The following is an 18,121-nucleotide window of genomic DNA, read 5'->3' as shown; positions in this document are numbered from 1 at the left end:
AGATTTAAAGGAATTTTATTCCGCCATATAGAGCATACCAGCGTACTCCCTTATTCCTCTCTGATTTTCAACTATTGGGTGTCAAAGCTGAACACTTGGCATGAGCTGTTCCTCTATGCCTTGGAGGTGTTGTGTTGCCCCACCGCAAGCGTTTTGTCTGAGTGGATTTTTAGTGCCTCCGGGATGTCATAACAGACAGGCGCTTTGACCTGTCAAGAGAAAATGCAGACATAATCACTCTGATAAAACTGAACAAAGGCTGTATTAGCCTCGACTTTTCCACACCACCAGATGACATCAGCACATAAATTGATTTTAATCATCAATATTTGAATGAGGCTCTCCAGTTGTTGCCTTCAAGGGTCTATGGATGATCTTTCTTATTTTTTTTCTGAATTAGCACTGTGTGCAGAGCCTTTATGAGTGTAGAAGTACCTCAACTACACTTTCTTAATATATGAATGAGGCCCTCCAGTTGTTGCCTTCAAGGGTCTGTGGATGACCCTCCTTATATTTTTTTTCAGGCTTTGCACTGTTTTGCTTTGCACTTTCTTAATATTTCAATGAGGAACTAAAGTTAGTTTTTGCCTTTTTTGCCTTCAAGGGTGTATGGAGGACCCGGTTTGTAATTTTTGTCAGGCTTTGCGCTGCGTATGAGACCCTCCTTTGTGTCTAATAAAGGGTGTATCTGAGTCCCTCTTCCATCTTATTTTTGGCAGTTCTTGCTTCCTTCTTAAATTATACTGAAATTTCCAATTTTTTAATAAAAAGTTCAAATTTGGTTTACCTAAATTATTATTTTGTTTTATTCCTGTTTAAATTTTGCCTTATATACAAGTTATTATACAGAAAAGAATGTTTCTTAACATTTTTTTCCTGTAAACTCCAATTTCTCTTTGATTTTGAATGTTTTATTGTGACTGGAGTAAAAGTTTGACACCATTGTTTTCATCAGTGATCTGGGAGTCAGAGATGCTTCCAGGGGTCTTTCTCTTGCTGTTCTCTTTCCAGTCAGCACTTTTTCCATCCACGTCATCATTTTCACTGCCCCCCAGACCTCCTTGTAGGGTCAGCTGGAAAAATGCTTGGATTTCACTCTGACTCCCATTATGCTGATTACTTGAAATGGGCATCTGAGCATTAGGAATTGCTCAATTTTAGTAACGAGCATCCGAACATTTTAGTGCTTGCTCATCACTCGTCAATACTTTTTTCACACGTCATTATTCCTTCATCTATCAAATTCCCAATTTCCCTGTATATATTTAGGATTGAGTCCATACAATATCCTTCTTGCTGGCTCACCAGTCTTACACTCCCACATTATGATTACAAGATTGTAAAGCACACATATGAGTTCTATTCTACCCTTTTTTATATGTTTTTACATTTTTTTTATTCCCACACGGTATGTACATTTATAATTTTCACACAAACATAACCAGCAACCAATGATCAGAGACAGGTATTACCTTTATTTCTATAACAAAGTTTATTTGTTTCTGACAACTGACACTCTAGGGATCTGTTATTTCGCGCTCAATTTCAAACACTTTATATAAATGTTCATGTGTCCTCCACTTGTTATCTGTAGTTTATCCTGAGGAAGAAGTTTTGTTGAAACTTCGAAACACATTGACAATAAACTATTTACCTATTCATCAAGTGTTCAGTCTCCACATGATCATTTTTCACAGCAGGATTAACCTCTTCTATTCCTCCAGCTACCATCTCCTCCTGTGGGTCTGCGGCAGCCGGGTTTTAAGGGTCATCTGTGGTTGTGGTCACACAACCACTACCAGGTGAGCAAAATCCCATGTATCATCACTCTTGTTATCCTGGATAAGATCATATTGCACTTTTTTGCCCTTCCAGTTTTTTTTTTATTGCAATCCACCAAAAAATGTATGTTTTCATTTTTAGCATGGTTGTGGATTTTTGCTATCCATGAGTTATTTCATGCAAAAAACAAAAAAGAAAACTGATGGAGGCTTGTCAAGCTTCTTCTAGGAATAAGTGTGCTGTCCACTTCTTTTTACTTACCTATTTATTTGAATGGTCAAGTTCTGCCTAATTTATCACGAGGTGTGGACTTCTTAAAAGGAATCTGACAGCAGGTGATGTAGGGGCTGAGACGGTGATTCCAGCGAAGTATCACTTATTGAACTGCTTGGTGTAGTTTTGACAGAATTTCTGCTTTCTCTGTTGTAGATGTAGCAGTGGTCATAATGCTGTATAACCCCACCCACTTCCCTGATTGGCAGCTTCTTGGGTATACTGTGCATTGTCAACCAGCTGCCAATCAGTAGAGGGGGCGGGGTTACACAGATTAGCAGGATTGCCGTGCAAGTGAGATCTAGCCCTCTTATGATAATCTCCTGCTCATAAAACATAGATTGTATTGAAACTACAGCACACAGCCTAGTAAGTGACACCTCCCTGGAATCAGGTTTTCTGTCCCTACATATTGCTACTCTCAGATTGAAAGGCAAAAACACAAAAACATGCTGACAGATTTCCTTTAATAAGCTACGTTTCCTATGTGGTACTTACTAGACAGCTTGTTCCTATTTACAAGAGAGATAATTTGCATATTTTCTCCCATGAAGCAATGTCAATTAAGACTCCATACTCATCTGATCTATTTAAGGAAAACCAGTACTTCCCCAAAGTTATTAACCCCTTTACAACATCAGGCGTAATAGTTCGCCGATGTCGGACTCCCTCCCTTTGATGTGGGCTCTGGCGGTGCTGTTTTGAACAGCTAACATGTGCCCAGAATAGCCGTGGGTGGAATCACGATCCACCCATGGCTATTAACCCATTAAATACCGCTGTCAAACGCTGACAGTGGCATTTAACATGTGCTTCCGGCAATCGCGCCAGAAATCCGCCCACCGGTGATCCCCTTCATGTGATTGCGGGTCACCGGTGGATTGGCATGAAAATCAGTGGTCGGCGCTCATAGCAAGTGAGTCATTCTGCTACATACAGGTGATCTGATCATCGCCTGTATGTACCAGAGCCAATGGGGTTATAGCAGCTTCTAGACTCCCATGGAGACTATTGAAGCATGCCAAAAGTTAAAAAAAAAGTTTTAAAAAATATTTTTAAGAATTTTTAAAAATAAAAGTTCCAATCATCCCCCTTTCGCCCAATTCAAAATAAAACAACACAAAAAAATCAAGCATACACATATTAGGTATCACCGCATTCAAAATCGCCCAATCTATCAATAAAAAACGGATTAACCTGATCGCTAAAGGGCGTAGCGAGAAAAAAAGTCAAAACGCCAGAATTATGTTTTTTGGTTGCCACGACATTGCATTCAAATGCAATAACGGGCGATCAAAAGATCATATCTGCACCAAAATGTTATTATTAAAAATGTCTGCTTGGCACACAAAAATAAGCCCTCACCCAACCCGAGATCACGAAAAATGGAGACACTACGGGTATTGGAATATGGCACAATTTTGTTTATTTTTTTTAACAAAGTTTGGAATTGTTTTTCACCACTTAGATAAAAAAAACCTAGACATGTTTTGTGTCTATGAACTCGTAATGATCTGGAGAATCATAATGGCAGGTCAGTTTTAGCATTTAGTAAAAATCTAGTAAAAAGCCAAACAAAAAACAACTGTGGGATTGCACTATTTTTGCAATTTCACAGCACCTTAAATTTTTTCCTGTTTTCTAGTGCGACATGGTAAAACCAATGGTGTCCTTCAAAAGAACAAATCGTCACACAAAAAACAACCCCTCACACGGCCATATTTACGGAAAAATAAAAAAAAGTTATGGCTCTGGGAAGAAGGGGAGTGAAAAAAGAAAACGCAAAAACGAAAATACCTCCGTGGGTTAAGGGGGTTAAATTTTGCAGTGGAACCTCTCCCATAGCTATATTATATGAAATACCTTGAAACATTTACCGTAGGACAGCGTCCAACATAATTCATCTTTATGACTTGGCTACAAAAAATGTTTTTACCAACATTTATTAGGGACCAGGACCCCTGACAGTAATATAGATCTGAAGAAGAATGCACACGGTAATAATAACATTTAACATCTATATTAACAACAATTACATATAATTCCTAATTTTTTATCATTTTAGATCTTATTGGTTAGATAAATACAATTTATCAAAAATGTTGACAAGATCCTTTATGTAAAACAGAATCAGAGCCTGACATAGTGTATATTTCACATATGATTGTCGTATATCAAGTCTTATATCTTGCCTTGAAGGAGCGTTTTGGTAAATTGTCCAAAGTAACCAATTCAAGAATTACAAAATCTACTTGTATGTTTCATTTTCTTTGCTGTGTTATCCTTCACCTCTTCTACAGAAGATAAGTCCCTGAATCCATCACCCATTGCAGTGACTGCATATAGTCCTCAGGAACCTAGTCCTTAAGCTTCATAACTAGGCCTTCTTGTAGGTTCTCTTAGTCAATCCCATTACTGTTGATATTTTCTGATTCGTGGCCATCCAAAGTCAATTCTTGTTTAGCTGAAGCTTGTTTTGTGTCTAATAGGTGGTTGCCACAAGCCAATTGAACATATTGTGGCCTGGCAGGGATAGGAAGTAGGATAGTTCCCGGTAAACCTATGTGTTTTCGAGCAGCCAAAACGGCATCCTTTATGGCAAAGAACACAGATGACGCCAAAAAAGCTGACATTTCTTGCACGGCCTAAGAAAATGCATTAGAATAAGTTAAGTACTATAAAATTACCATATGGCAACACTTTTTTTGCAGAAAAACAGGATTTTTTTTTTCATGAAATGAAGTAAACACTCGTCAGCACTGAAATTGCAAAATCAAGAAGGAAAAGTCGTGGGTGGAATTATAAAAAAATCACAGAATCGGTAGACATGGTAATGATATGCAAATAATGAAAAAATTGGAAACAATTTCAAAATATCTCGATTTATTTAGCATGAAGTATGTGCGACGCATGTAGATATCTCTGCACCTAAACGCTTTGGCATGTTATCAATGAGGTTATTATTTGTTCTCTGAGGAATGATCTACCACGCTGAAGCACTTGGGCATGCGAATCATCAAGACTCACACCTGGTAAAGCTCCCGATGAAATCCTTGATTATTGATGTTCTAGATGTGCTTGATGAGAGACTAGTCCGGAGGTGCTGCAGGCCATGGTAGCATGTTTATGCCACGCAGGTTGTTCACAGTAGCATGAGCAACATGCGACCTGGAATTGTCCTAGGAAACCAATTCCACTGCAGTGTCAAGCAGAAAAACAGCTCTTGGGACATTTTGGGGAAATAGCTATACCACTGTTTCCAAAACAAAATCAATGTACAGCTGAGCTGTAACTGTAGTTGTAACAAAAACTAGAGAAATCCAGCTCCAGTATTTAATGTCACCCCACACTATCATCATGGAAATGGTAGGATCAGTGTGATATTCCACTGTGAAAACTCCTTTACAACATTCACAACCGACGTGGTCTCCAGATGGAGACCAAGAGTCGAACTGGAGCAGTGGAAGTCTATCCTCATAAGCGATGGGTCACACTTTTGTCTTGGATGCAATGATATCCAGAGATTGGTCTGCAGATCACATGGACAATGCCATGAAAAGGCCTTCACGAGGGAATGTCACATCCGTTATTCTGGTTATGGAGTGGGGTGGCATAATGTAAGGTAGCCAAACCCCTCTAGTTTTTAGTCCAGGTTCATAAGTAGCTCAGCGTTACATTAATTTAGTCATGGAACAAATGACAAGTCCATTTCTCCAAAGTGTCCCAGGAGTCATGTTACAACATGACATGTTGATCATGTATTTGTGAGCTCCTGTGTGGCCTCATGTGCTACCATGGCCTGTAGAATCTCTGGACGAGCACATCTGGGTCATAATTCATCAGCAATTGCAAAGGGAACCGACAGTAGTGGCTCTTGATGTTTTATGTGCCCAAGTGCATTCAGCATGGAAGAATGTTCCCGAGACAACTATTATGCCGGCGTCTCACACAACGTAGAAAAATACGGACCTGTATCGCGCACTGAATTGCCGGCTTTTCTAAAGGACACCAGGTGCGTATTTCTCGCAAGTAACACATCTGGTCCATGTGTAATGCATATTTTTTGCTCACCCATAGACTTGCATTGGCGTACTACGGTCGTAGTACGCTGACAATCGCAGCATGCTGCGATTGGCTCGGCCTGTAAAAAATACGCAAGAAAATATGGCTGATGGGAGCTACCCCATAGAGAATCATTAGTCCGTGTGCAATGCGTTTTTTAATGCCTCTCACTCGTCCGTATTTCTCTCTAGTGTGACCCCGGCCTTAAACTGATAACAGCCAAGGTGTGTAAGTGCACGCATTTTACTCATGGTGTTCACACTCACTACTGAATAAATTGAGATGTTTCGGAAATTTGGTTTCCATTATTTCATCATTTGCATATCTGTAACATATCCACCTATTCTGTGATTTCTCAAATTCCGAAGTTCTGGGTGTTGGAATTTCAATATTCTTAAGTGTGGAAATACATCTAGCATAAGTAAAAAAGACAACATGTAGCAAAAAGTTTTCATACATTCACATTACAACTTGAGGTAATGAAAAAGAAGGGTCAAGAAAAAAGAAACAATAATTGGCTCAGGTTGGGAGGCAGATTAAGGTGGAAAACAGATGATTATGTCAGGGTTTCTCTGTGTTCCAGAACATATAAGCTATATATTGGCACATCCAGTTTATTGGCCGCACTGCCTACAAAACCCGTTCTGGGTAAGGCAACCTGAAAAAAGGTTTGCCATTGCCAGTGGCTAATATTTGTGCATGTACTGACACAAAGCACTATAGGGTGCACCAGAAACCAGACATGAGTCAATACGGCTGCCCTGTGCACACCCCTGTTCCCTATTGTTTTGTGGACCCTCAGCCCATTTCTACTTGCTCCTTGCCTTTATTCAAATCAGTTTGGTAAATATCATCAGAGCTTTGGCCTTTTATTTGGTCCTTAGCCTCTTTTGTTTAAGGGGCTCTTATATAGCAATCTCATTCTTTGCTATAGGCATGGGTTATTCATCCCGAGTTTGGGAAATAATGGCTTTTTAATATATAGGGGTTCACTGTTTTCTATTCAGCTATATTTGGACATTTGTACACATGTGTATGTTTCCTCATGTTTTGATTCTATCATAATTATTGCCTGTTTATTGAACGTGATATATACACATGGTCTCATATCCCAGTGTTATAGTGCAATAGGTGGTTGTATTATCATTACACATGTATATTGGGCCAGGGTTGTCGTGATTTGATTTTGTATGTGTTTTTAAATGGTTTTAAGATTTATTGTGTGTGTTGTTCCCTAATAAATTGTGATTTATATATTTGATATTCATTCAGGTGTGCAAACCATTAATTGCTTGTTTTTTTCTCTTTTCAAATTCATAATATTTGTGCATGTATCTTAAAAAAATCTGACTAACTATTGGTCCTTGTCTTGTTCTTCTGCAACATATTTACTAAGTGGCTTCCCAGTTACATCAGTTACAGTGAAAACTGTGTGACACTTAGTGGACTCTAAACAGGTAAAGCGTTTGTCACAAGTGGTTACCTAATCTGCATAGTTAAAGGTTATTTCAGCTCACCTTCGCAGAACATCCCACGTATGGATTGGGAGTTGTTGGGAGCAAAGCTACATTGAGGTGTTCAGGCTCTCGTCTGATGGTTTGAGGTTCTTCTTGGTTTGGGTGGGCACCATTCATGGTTGGTTGACAACTGTATTTAACATCATCATTTGTGTACAGTTTAAGCCCTTCATTAAATGCATTTTTAATCTGTAAAATTCAAGAGATAACATTTTTTGAGATTTTAGGAGAGCTGCAAGGGTTTATAGCAGCAAACAGTCCAGATTATCTTACTTTGGATTATCTACTCAAGTGTTGGATGTGCAGTTCATGTCTTTTTCTACAGCTATAATTTATCTACTCACTGTATTCTTTTCTACACTCACTGGCCACTTTATTAGGTACACCTGTCCAACTGTGTGTTAAGACTTAATTTCTAATCAGCCAATCACATGGCGGCAACTCAGTGCATTTAGGCATGTAGACATGGTCAAGACAATCTCCTGCAGTTCAAACCGAGCATCAGTATGGGGAAGAAAGGTGATTTGAGTGCCTTTGAACGTGGCATGATTGTTGGTGCCAGAAGGGCTGGTCTGAGAATTTCAGAAACTGCTGATCTACTGGGATATTCACGGACAACCATCTCTAGGGTTTACAGAGAATGGTCCGAAAAAGAAAAAAAATCCAGTGAGCGGCAGTTCTGTGGCCGGAAATGCCATGTTGATGCCAGAGGTCAGAGGAGAATGGGCAGACTGGTTCGAGCTGATAGAAAGGCAACAGTGACTCAAATTGCCACCCGTTACAACCAAGGTAGGCAGAAGAGCATCTCTGAACGCACAGTGCGTCGAACTTTGAGGCAGATGGGCTACAGCAGCAGAAGACCACACTGGGTACCACTCCTCTCAGCTAAGAACAGGAAACTGAGGCTACAATTTGCACAAGCTCATCGAAATTGGACAGTAGAAGATTGGAAAAACGTTGCCTGGTCTGATGAGTCTCGATTTCTGCTGCGACATTCGGATGGTAGGGTCAGAATTTGGCGTAAACAACATGAAAGCATGGATCCATCCTGCCTTGTATCAACGGTTCAGGCTGGTGGTGGTGGTGTCATGGTGTGGGGAATTTTTTCTGGGCACTCTTTGGGCCCCTTGGTACCAATTGAGCATCGTTGCAATGCCACAGCCTACCTGAGTATTGTTGCTGACCATGTCCATCCCTTTATGACCACAATGTACCCAACATCTGATGGCTACTTTCAGCAGGATAATGCGCCATGTCATAAAGCTCGAGTCATCTCAGATTGGTTTCTTGAACATGACAATGAGTTTACTGTACTCAAATGGCCTCCTCAGTCACCAGATCTCAATCCAATAGAGCATCTTTGGGATGTGGTGGAACGGGAGATTCGCATCAGGGATGTGCAGCCGACAAATCTGCGCCAACTGTGTGATGCCATCATGTCAATATGGTCCAAAATCTCTGAGGAATGCTTCCAGCACCTTGTTGAATCTCTGCCACGAAGAATTGAGGCAGTTCTGAAGGCAAAAGGGGGTCCAACCCCTTACTAGCATGGTGTACCTAATAAAGTGGCCAGTGAGTGTATATGCAGTGTATATACAAATAGATGTGCCCGCCAGCATAAAATAAGACCCAAAGAACTCTTATATAAATATAATTCAAATAAAAGGGCTGTTTGGCTCCTTTTTTTCATAATGGTCTGCAAAGCTAAAAGATGTAAGGGTATGTGCTCATGATCAGTAAACACTGCGGGTTGGACTCTGTGTACTTGTGCAGCATCCAACCCGCAGCAGCCAGATGTTACAGCATAATGAATGGGATTTCAAGAAATTCCATGTCCACTATACGTCCGCAGACTCCAACTGCTCACCCGCAGAAACGAACATGTGCCGCATCTCTCCAAACCACAGCATGGCAGTTTCTCTTGCAGAGAGATTTCATCAATAGAATGTATTGGACATGGTGAAATTGCATGGTTCAGTAATCACATGCAGAATCACCTGTGTTCAATAGCTGGCAGCGCTTTGGACGCAGCAAACATGCGCAGCCTCCAAAGCGCTGCCACTTCCGGATCATGTGCACATACCCATAATACTTACCTGATTGAACTTTCATCACACTGTACAAATGCTTCCCAGGTCCCCTGCTAGTCTCTGGACTTACTGTTCCATATGTACGGATATGTGACTGCTGCAGCCAATCATTGTGTGTAGTGGTGATATGTAGGCTGCGTTGATTTCATATAGTCAATCAATAAACTATGTGAATTTATTCAGTTTAACCTACCTGTTCAATGTTCACAGTCTGGCTGAAACTGGAGCCAACATCAATAATAACATCTGCTCGTATATTCTGTGACAAAATAAAAAAAGTGTGAATGAGTAATGCTAATTAAAAAGAAAAATATTTATAACTTTTTGAACAATATAGTTTTGCTTGTAGTTTTTTTCCTGAAAAAGAAGGTGTCCTTGTTTAAAGCGGCTTCCTGGCCTTATGCTATTGGGGACTTAGCTTTAGGTGAGGTCATCAATATCAGATTGGTGGCAGTCCAACACCCAGCCCCCACACCGATCAGCAATTCTTAGCTCCAGACGGATGTTAACAGTGAATTGTCTGTTAAGGTTGCTCAAATCATGTTCAACTGATAGTAGTTGAGCTGCAGTTCTTCGCAATAGGCGCTATACAGCTCAGCACAGGAGTTTAAAACAGCTGATTGGTATTGGTATACCTTTCTGATATTGACGACGGTCTATCATGAGGCTAGGTCAACTATGATGTTAGGCTGGAAAAAACTCATTATGGAATAGTGATAAGAAGTCACAGTAGATGGTAAAGGTGCATTTGCGGAGCTGGGAAGTCTTGTTCCAAGAGACACCAAACTTTTCTATGTTTATGTGTATGTAAATTGTTTTTATTGGAGCTTGGGACAGCAATTTCTGCTGGAAATAGGCTGAACTGAATAGTCTGTTATGGGATTGGTGACTAAAGGTGCCCATGCATTTGAGACTAACGTCGGGTATCTACCAGTTTGGTCTACAGTCTAATGTGTAGAGGGAACTCTCCCCTGACAAATGAGGTCGGTAGAGATAAGGATCCAACATGTCCTATTTCTGACTGCTGATCCTTTTGTTCTCTAAGAGATAAGCCACCAGAGGAGTCTGACAGCATAGAGAACACATAGGAGCACCCGGCAGAGCAAGCTCTCCTGTGTATGAAGAGGTTGGGAGAGATAAATGCCAGCTAAACCATAGTTTGGCCAACAGCTATCTAAACTGTATGGGAGCTTAGAACTACTGTAACCCACAAATTTATCTCATGTGTCCAGTCCTGAGAACCTACAGAGACATGTATGATCATATGCGTCAAGGAAAGATCTTTCCATAAGCTTCACTTATATAAGTTGCTAACTTCAAGCACGACTCCAGCATTTTTTAAATGTACTACTGGTGTGGTTCTTCTAATCTAAGGTCCCTGTACATAGTCTGATACTTATGTGCGTCTGTCTTGCCCTTCTACCACCACCGCTCCCGTCGGTCTCCGGCAGTTTGTGACCCGCCGGGTTGCTCCAGTGTTTCATGTAGCGCGCCAGATGACACAACTCAATGCAAGTCTATGAGAGCCTCTTTCTTGCTCTCATTGTCTTGCTTTGGGCGCTTGTGACGTAACTTTGGATTTTCAGACAGTCAGAAGTTGAGGCCACGAGATGGCGCCGTGGGACCGATGCAGTGTCAAAAAAAAGGAGAAGAAACCGGAGGGTGAGAAGAAGACCCGGCGTGGGGACCTTACAGCAGAAGCACTTCTCCAGAGCTGAAAAAATATGCTGGAGTGGTGCTTTAACATTGCTTCTAAACCGATTAAGCCTAGAACTGTTGCCTCTGTTTTAATAACTTCTTTGCTAAATCTCCCTGAAATACAAATACAGTATACTGGTGGGAAAACTGTCTGACCCACATAACATTAAAAAAATTAAGATGTTTTCTTCCCGAAACAGTGCCAATCTGGCTCATGTGCTGTGTATTGCAGCTCAGCCCATTTATCAAAAGGTTAAACATTAATGTCAATTAGCGTTTTTGTATGGTACCTTGTGGTGTCCTGTTCGACAGTCTAACTCCACTTCAGTGCAAGCAGCTCCAAATATATAATTGGTTGTTTTCACACCACTTTTTGACTCCCATTCAGAGTCTGGATCAGGAATTCTATAGTAAAAAGCATAACAATTTACTAAAACATCATTAAAAATAGTTCCTTCCATTGTTATTTTTCACCAAGGTCTGTTTAATAAATCCAATTTGCATAGAAGCACAAACAATGCTATGAGATATTGGCCTCAATTTATCAAAGTATTTTCACCAGAAATCTGGCCTAAAACACTTTGATGAGTTGCAAAACCTTTACGCAACTCAAAATTGTGCAAAAATGTAACGACTTTTGGCATTTTCGTGCCAACTTCACTCAGCACCTCCAAAATGGGCAAAGCTGGAAGATACAGATGTGGCAAGGAATTGTGGCATACCTTACGCTAGAAATCTTACTCTAGTCACCGCCTGGAGAAAGATTTTTGGCAAGGCGCATGGAGGCACACGCTAGTATCCAGACATGCCTGATTAATTAACCCTAAAATTCGCAACCCGGGCCTTTTAGGCCCGATAGCTTACTTTTTGCAAACAAAGCATGCGCCTCTCATTAAATAATGGCATCTCTGCCTTCAGCACTCCTCCTTATCAAGACCAGCCTGAACAACAGTCGAATTGATGAAAAAGGGTCATAGTTTTCACAATTTTTCATTGTTCATATTGTTTGACTTATGATCTGCCTATTTTGGCTCTGCTCATATTAGCTGTCCTAAGCGCCTGGTAGAAAAGTTTTCACTTGCTCCCAACAGCTTGTGATCTTTAGATGAGACTTTATGTAGAGTATGTATAAAAGTCAGACTTGCATTTGGATCCACTGCAGCCTGTTGGCTGGAATTATATGACCTTGCATTTTTGAATGTCTATTAACTAGAGATGGGCGAACCTGAACAGTAAAGTTTGGTATCTGCATTACAGTTCAGGTTCGGCCCCCCCGATCACCGGGTGTTTGTAGTACTGTTACGTGCATGACAGCATGGCAAACACTGCTTCTGATTGGCGGTAAAATCATCTCCGCCGGTCAGACAGCCACGGAGAGCCCACAGCTGTGATCTGAGGTATAAAGTTTACCTCCGGTCACTGGTGTCGACTGATGGGACTACTGCTCCCATCAGCCGATGCCTGCTGCCGCTAATAACAGTAAAAGACGGAGCGCCAGACGGGAAAATTTATCAGCCGGCGTCCGCTCTCTAAATAAATAATTTTTTAAAAAATGGCATGGGTTATCCTGTATATTGGATAACCAGCCAGGCAAAACTCACAGCTGGGGGCTGCAACCCTCAGCTGTCAGCTTCAGCAAGACTGGTTATCAAGAATAGAGGCGTTCTTACTACGATTTTTTTTAAATTATTTAAATAAATAATTAAAAAAACCGGTGTGGGGTCCCCTCCCATTTTTCACAATCACCCAAGCTAAAGCAGACACCTGGGGGCTGGTATTCTCAGTCTGGTAAGAGGCCATGGATATTGCCCCCCCAGCCTAAAAATAGCAGCCTGCAGCTTCACAGAAAAGGCGCATCTATTAGATGCACCAGTTCTGGCTTTTTGCCCTGCTGTTCCAACTTGCCCTGTAGCAGTGGCAAGTGGGGTTCATATTTTTGGGGTTGATCAAGCTCATGGATTAGTAATGGAGAGGCATCTATAAGATACCTTTCCATTACTAATCCTATAGTTGTGTAGTAAATAAATACACAGCCAGAAAAAGTCCTCTATTTGAAACAAAATAAAACAAAACACACTTTTATATTTAAAAATAACAAACACAGTTATACAGCTATCAATTACTAATCCTATAGGTGTCTTATAGACGCCTTTCCTTTACTAAGATGTGGGCTTGATGTCACCTGACAATACAAAGGTGACATCAACCCAACAAATATGAACTTCACTTTCCACCACTACAGGACAAGTGGGAAGAACCAGACAAAGTGCCAGAATTGTTGCATCTAATAAATGCACCTTTTCTGGGCGGCTGCGGGCTGCTATTTTTAGGTGGGGGGCAATATCCAGGTCTGCTTTAGCAAAGCTGGTTGTCAAAAATGGGGGGACCCCATGAGGTTTTTTGTTAATTATTTATTTAAATAATTTAAAAAATCGGAGTGGGGACCCCTCTATTCTTGATAACCAGCCTTGCTAACGCTGACAACTGAGGGTTGCAGCTCCCAGCTTTCAATTTTGCCTGGCTGGTTATCAAAAATACAGGGGAACCCACGATGGTTTTTGTTTTTAATTATTTATTTACAATGCAGGCACCAGCTGATGAATACTTCCATCAGCCGCCGCCTGCTCTCACTGTTATTAGCGGCAGCGGGTATCAGCTCATGGGAGCAGTAGTCCCATCAGTTAACACCAGTGACCAGAGGTAAACTTTATACCTCTGATCACATCTGCAGCTCACCCTGTCTTTGGACAGCGTGGGAACCGCGGCTGTCTGACCAGCGGTGATGATTTTTTTATGATCAGAAGCGATGTTTGTCACGCTTTCATGCACATGACAGTGTGGCAAGCACTGGATATCTGGGCCCACCTATTCAAGTGAATGTGGTTCGAGTTCGGGTTCAGGTCAGGCTACTGTTCTGATACCAGAACCCCAACTTTTTGTAACTGCTCGATCGAACCCGCCGGACCCGAACATCCAGGTGTCCGCCCTTCTCTACTAATAACATATCCTGCAAGAGTTTAGCTGGCCCACCAGAGTATTAAAGGATCCTATGTTGAGCAAATGCTCTTAGACAATAACAGACCCCAAAGGTATGACACATAATTTCATAAATAACCAATTAGATGTTGCTGATTATATGTTCTGTGTGTTACAATTGGATGTTCACATGTGCTGTGTAGGTAGAGCCATCCCAACAGTTTCTTCTGATACCTTACTATTGTATTTTATTACTTTTCTTATGCTGTCATCCTAGTGTTTCCTTTTTTTCACCATCTGTATACTAAGGTGGGGTACCAACTGCATTTTTCTTTATTTCCTTGCCAAAAGTTTCCATTATTGTACCACAATATGATCATTATATGGCAGTAATACTGGTGTTAGTTTAGCAGTTATTGTTAAAGACCACTATAGCGTTATTATTCAATTACTACATATGTGCTGGTAATATGTGGTCATGGTGTAGCGGTATTATTTGTGCCTTATGCAGTGGAATTGTTACATCCAAACCCATCAAACAGCGTGTACATGCTGAAAGTTCCTCCCATCTCTCATCTAACTCACTTTTTTGACGACCTATAGGCTGCCTTCTGTCCGCACCACTCCACCTAAAATTTCCTTGACCAAATTACTAATGATTACTAACTGCCAAAGATAACAGACAATTCTCTATACTCCTCTTTCTATACCTGTCCTTTGACACAGTCAAACACTCCCTCCTCTCTTCCCTTGGAATCAAAGACCTTTCCTGGGTCACTTGATACCTTTCTAACTGTACATTTAGTACCTCACTTTCCCATACTACCTCCTTGTTCCACCCTTTCTCTGTTGGTGCCCCTCAAGGCTATGTACTGGGACCCCTTTCTGTATGGCACAATATATGGGGCTCATTATTCTGTATGGAGCATTATATCGGGCTCATTATTCTGTATGGAGCAATATATGGGGTCTATTATTCTGTAGGAAGCATTATATTGGGTCCATTATTCTGCATGGAGCATTATATATGGTCCATTATTCTGTATGGAGCATTATATGGGGTCAATTATTCTGTATGGAGCATTATATAGGGGCAATTTTTCTGCATGGAGCATTATATGGGGTCCATTAATCTATATGGAGCATTATATAGGGTCAATTATTCTGAATGGAGCATTATATGGGGTCCATTATTCTATATGGAGCATTATATTTGGTTCATGATTATGTATGGAACATTATATGGGGCCCATTATTTTGTATGGAGCATTATTTGAGGCCCATTATTCTGTATGGAGCCATATATGTGGCCCATTAATCTGTATGGAGCAATGTATGGGGCCCAATATTATGTATGGAGCATTATATGAGGCCTATTATTCTGTATGGAGCAATGTATGAGGTTCATTATTCTTTATGGAGCATTATATTGTGCTCATTATTCTGTATGGAGCATTATATGGAGCTCATTATACTGTTTGGAGGACTATGTGGTGCCCATAATACTGTGTGGAGGACTACGTCATGGCCATAATACTGTATGAAGGACAGTAAAGGTCTGGTTTAAAATGAAACATTTTGAATCCTCTCAGCACACGCACTGTTAGTGGAGAGGATTCATCGGTTTCTGAGCTATTGTAGAATTTACAATTGATAGCACTCATGTAATGTAAAAAGTAAGTGAAATCTTTGGCATTGTACTATACCTATGGGTCGCCCTCCCAGGGCTGCCGGGTACTCGGTACCGGGCCGGTGTCAGAGGGATGTGTCACAGTGGCGGTGACCCGGTCCGTGGCCCTGGGCGCCCAAGTAATGGGGGAAATTTGTATTGCAGTTAGTTTGAATGAATAGTTTGTGACGCCACCTGTGGTGTTCGGCAAGTGAGGTGTTAAGCCGATGCTGCTTGCAGATCCTCTGGGGCTGGTGGTGTGTGGCAGCCAAGATGGTGAAGCTCCCCACAGGTGGAGCTGTAGCCCCAGGGCAGTGTAGGTGTAATGGATGAGGAGAAGCACAGGCAGTGTAGGAGCTGGTACCCAGATGCAGTGATGCGGAGGGTGTAGGCGCGATAATGAATGGAGGACACCAGGGCTTGTAGCTCCAAAGCTTTACTCACAGTCGGTAGTGCACACAGGTGCCTGCCTCCGGGCCGTGTCCTCTGGGTCAGAGACTCAGTCAACCTCCAGGCAAGATGGTAGGCTCCCCTCCAACACTCCGCCAACATGTACCTTTCTGAACGTCTCCTCTATAGCACCTTAAAGTGTGAAGATCTCCTAGTACTGAGTTACACTGGAGTGCCTCTCATCAGATGTTCCCAAGAACTCTCCTTGTACGGCAGACAGCTGTAGCCTGCTTCAGGGACTCCCTTCTCCTGAGTCCCGGCTCTCTATCCAAATGCTGTTGTGCCCCAAGTCTTAGATGGGAGTAGTGCATTTACAGCCAACTATTCCACCGGTGTCTGCTGCAGAACCATAAGTGTCCACACAACCTCGGGGACCGGGCCCCGGCCTTGTGCTTAGAACCTATAGGCAGGGTGCTTTCTTCCATCCCACGTCCTCTCTGTTCTATTCTCCTTCGTTCCGTACTATTCTCTCTTTCTTATGGATCCTTCCTTCCTTTCCCGTGCCAGCTGGTTCACGTCACTGAGGCAGCTGCAGCACTCCTTCCTCCATCCCTTCTTCCAGGGATCCCCACTTCTCTCCGAGTGGCTTCCTCCCTCAGTCTCTCCCGTCTGACCGACTGACCTCTAATTCCAAACCTTCCCAGTCTTTTATGTATTCTAACTCCACCCACCTCCCAGCACGTCCAGTGTTCCAAGCAGGGAACCACCAAAGGTTCTCTGCTACTCTCTAAGCACTGAGCCGCAATGTGGTTGTGCAGAACTACCCTGGTGTGTGGGGTGTGAGTGTTGGAGCATGGAAAGGAGTTCCCACCTTACCTGGATGGTGGGGCACTACACCTTAGGAGAAGGTGCAGTACCTCTGTGGCGACTGAGCCTCAGGGGCGCCACACCTATATTTCTCTGCAGTATCTGTGCATCATGAATCATGGTGTGTTAAAAGGACCCACTGAGACTCTTTTGCCGGGGCCTACGAAAACCTGGAGCCGGCTCTGCTCTCACCTTTCCAGTCCAGTCTGATGCCCTACTAATCTATCTCTCTCCTCGCTACTCATCTGCTTTTCCCTTCTGAAAATCCCTTCATTGGCTCCCAATCCCCCAACGTATCCAGTTCATACTGCAACACCAACATGCAAAGCTGTTCATAATCTTTTTCCAACGTACAGGTACATCTCACAAAATTAGAAAATCATCAAAGAGTTGATATATCTCCAAACTCATGTCCCGACATCTTCCTGCATGTAATCGCCGGTCCTCCCAAGATATCATTTTCTCCTCCGCACTCATACGTTCCTCACCCAATCACCTCCAAGACTCCTCCCTAGTGTCCCCCATCCTCTGGCATTCTGAATTCCAACACATCTGATTATCCACCACATTTGTAACATTCATACGGAACTTGAAAACCCATCTCTTCAAGAAAGCTTACAGCCTGAAATGACCGTGCTGCATTCTCACCACCAACAGTGCTGCTGAAACGCCCTACCGTACTATCTCCTTTCCCATTACCCTGTGGACTGCAAGCCTGGATGGGCAAGGCCCTTTCCTTTCTGTACCAGTCTGTCACTGTTAGTTTGTTCAACGTATTGTATCTTCTATGTAACCCC

At 42.0% G+C, this 18,121-nt stretch overlaps 1 protein-coding gene across 2 annotated transcripts in view; it reads right to left on the bottom strand.

Moving 5' to 3' along the window:
* Window positions 1-3,458: 3,458 nt before the first annotated feature.
* LOC141054219 (aldehyde oxidase-like) overlaps window positions 3,459-18,121 on the bottom strand; it is a 250,414-nt gene continuing 235,751 nt past the window's right edge. For both annotated transcript variants that reach the window (XM_073551449.1, XM_073551450.1), the window contains 4 exons: window positions 11,713-11,827; window positions 9,918-9,983; window positions 7,635-7,823; window positions 3,459-4,700 (listed from right to left, as the gene is read on the bottom strand). In XM_073551449.1, the coding sequence (XP_073407550.1) occupies window positions 4,455-4,700; window positions 7,635-7,823; window positions 9,918-9,983; window positions 11,713-11,827 (616 nt within the window). In that variant the 3' untranslated portion in view covers window positions 3,459-4,454. The remainder of the gene's footprint in view (window positions 4,701-7,634; window positions 7,824-9,917; window positions 9,984-11,712; window positions 11,828-18,121) is intronic.

The sequence above is a fragment of the Dendrobates tinctorius genome, unplaced genomic scaffold, assembly GCF_039654945.1.
Source record: "Dendrobates tinctorius isolate UK_male_01 unplaced genomic scaffold, ASM3965494v1 ptg000177l, whole genome shotgun sequence".
NCBI lineage: Eukaryota > Metazoa > Chordata > Amphibia > Anura > Dendrobatidae > Dendrobates > Dendrobates tinctorius.
The sequence above is the reverse complement of the archived record's forward strand: the minus strand, read 5'-3'. Positions and strand labels throughout refer to the sequence as shown.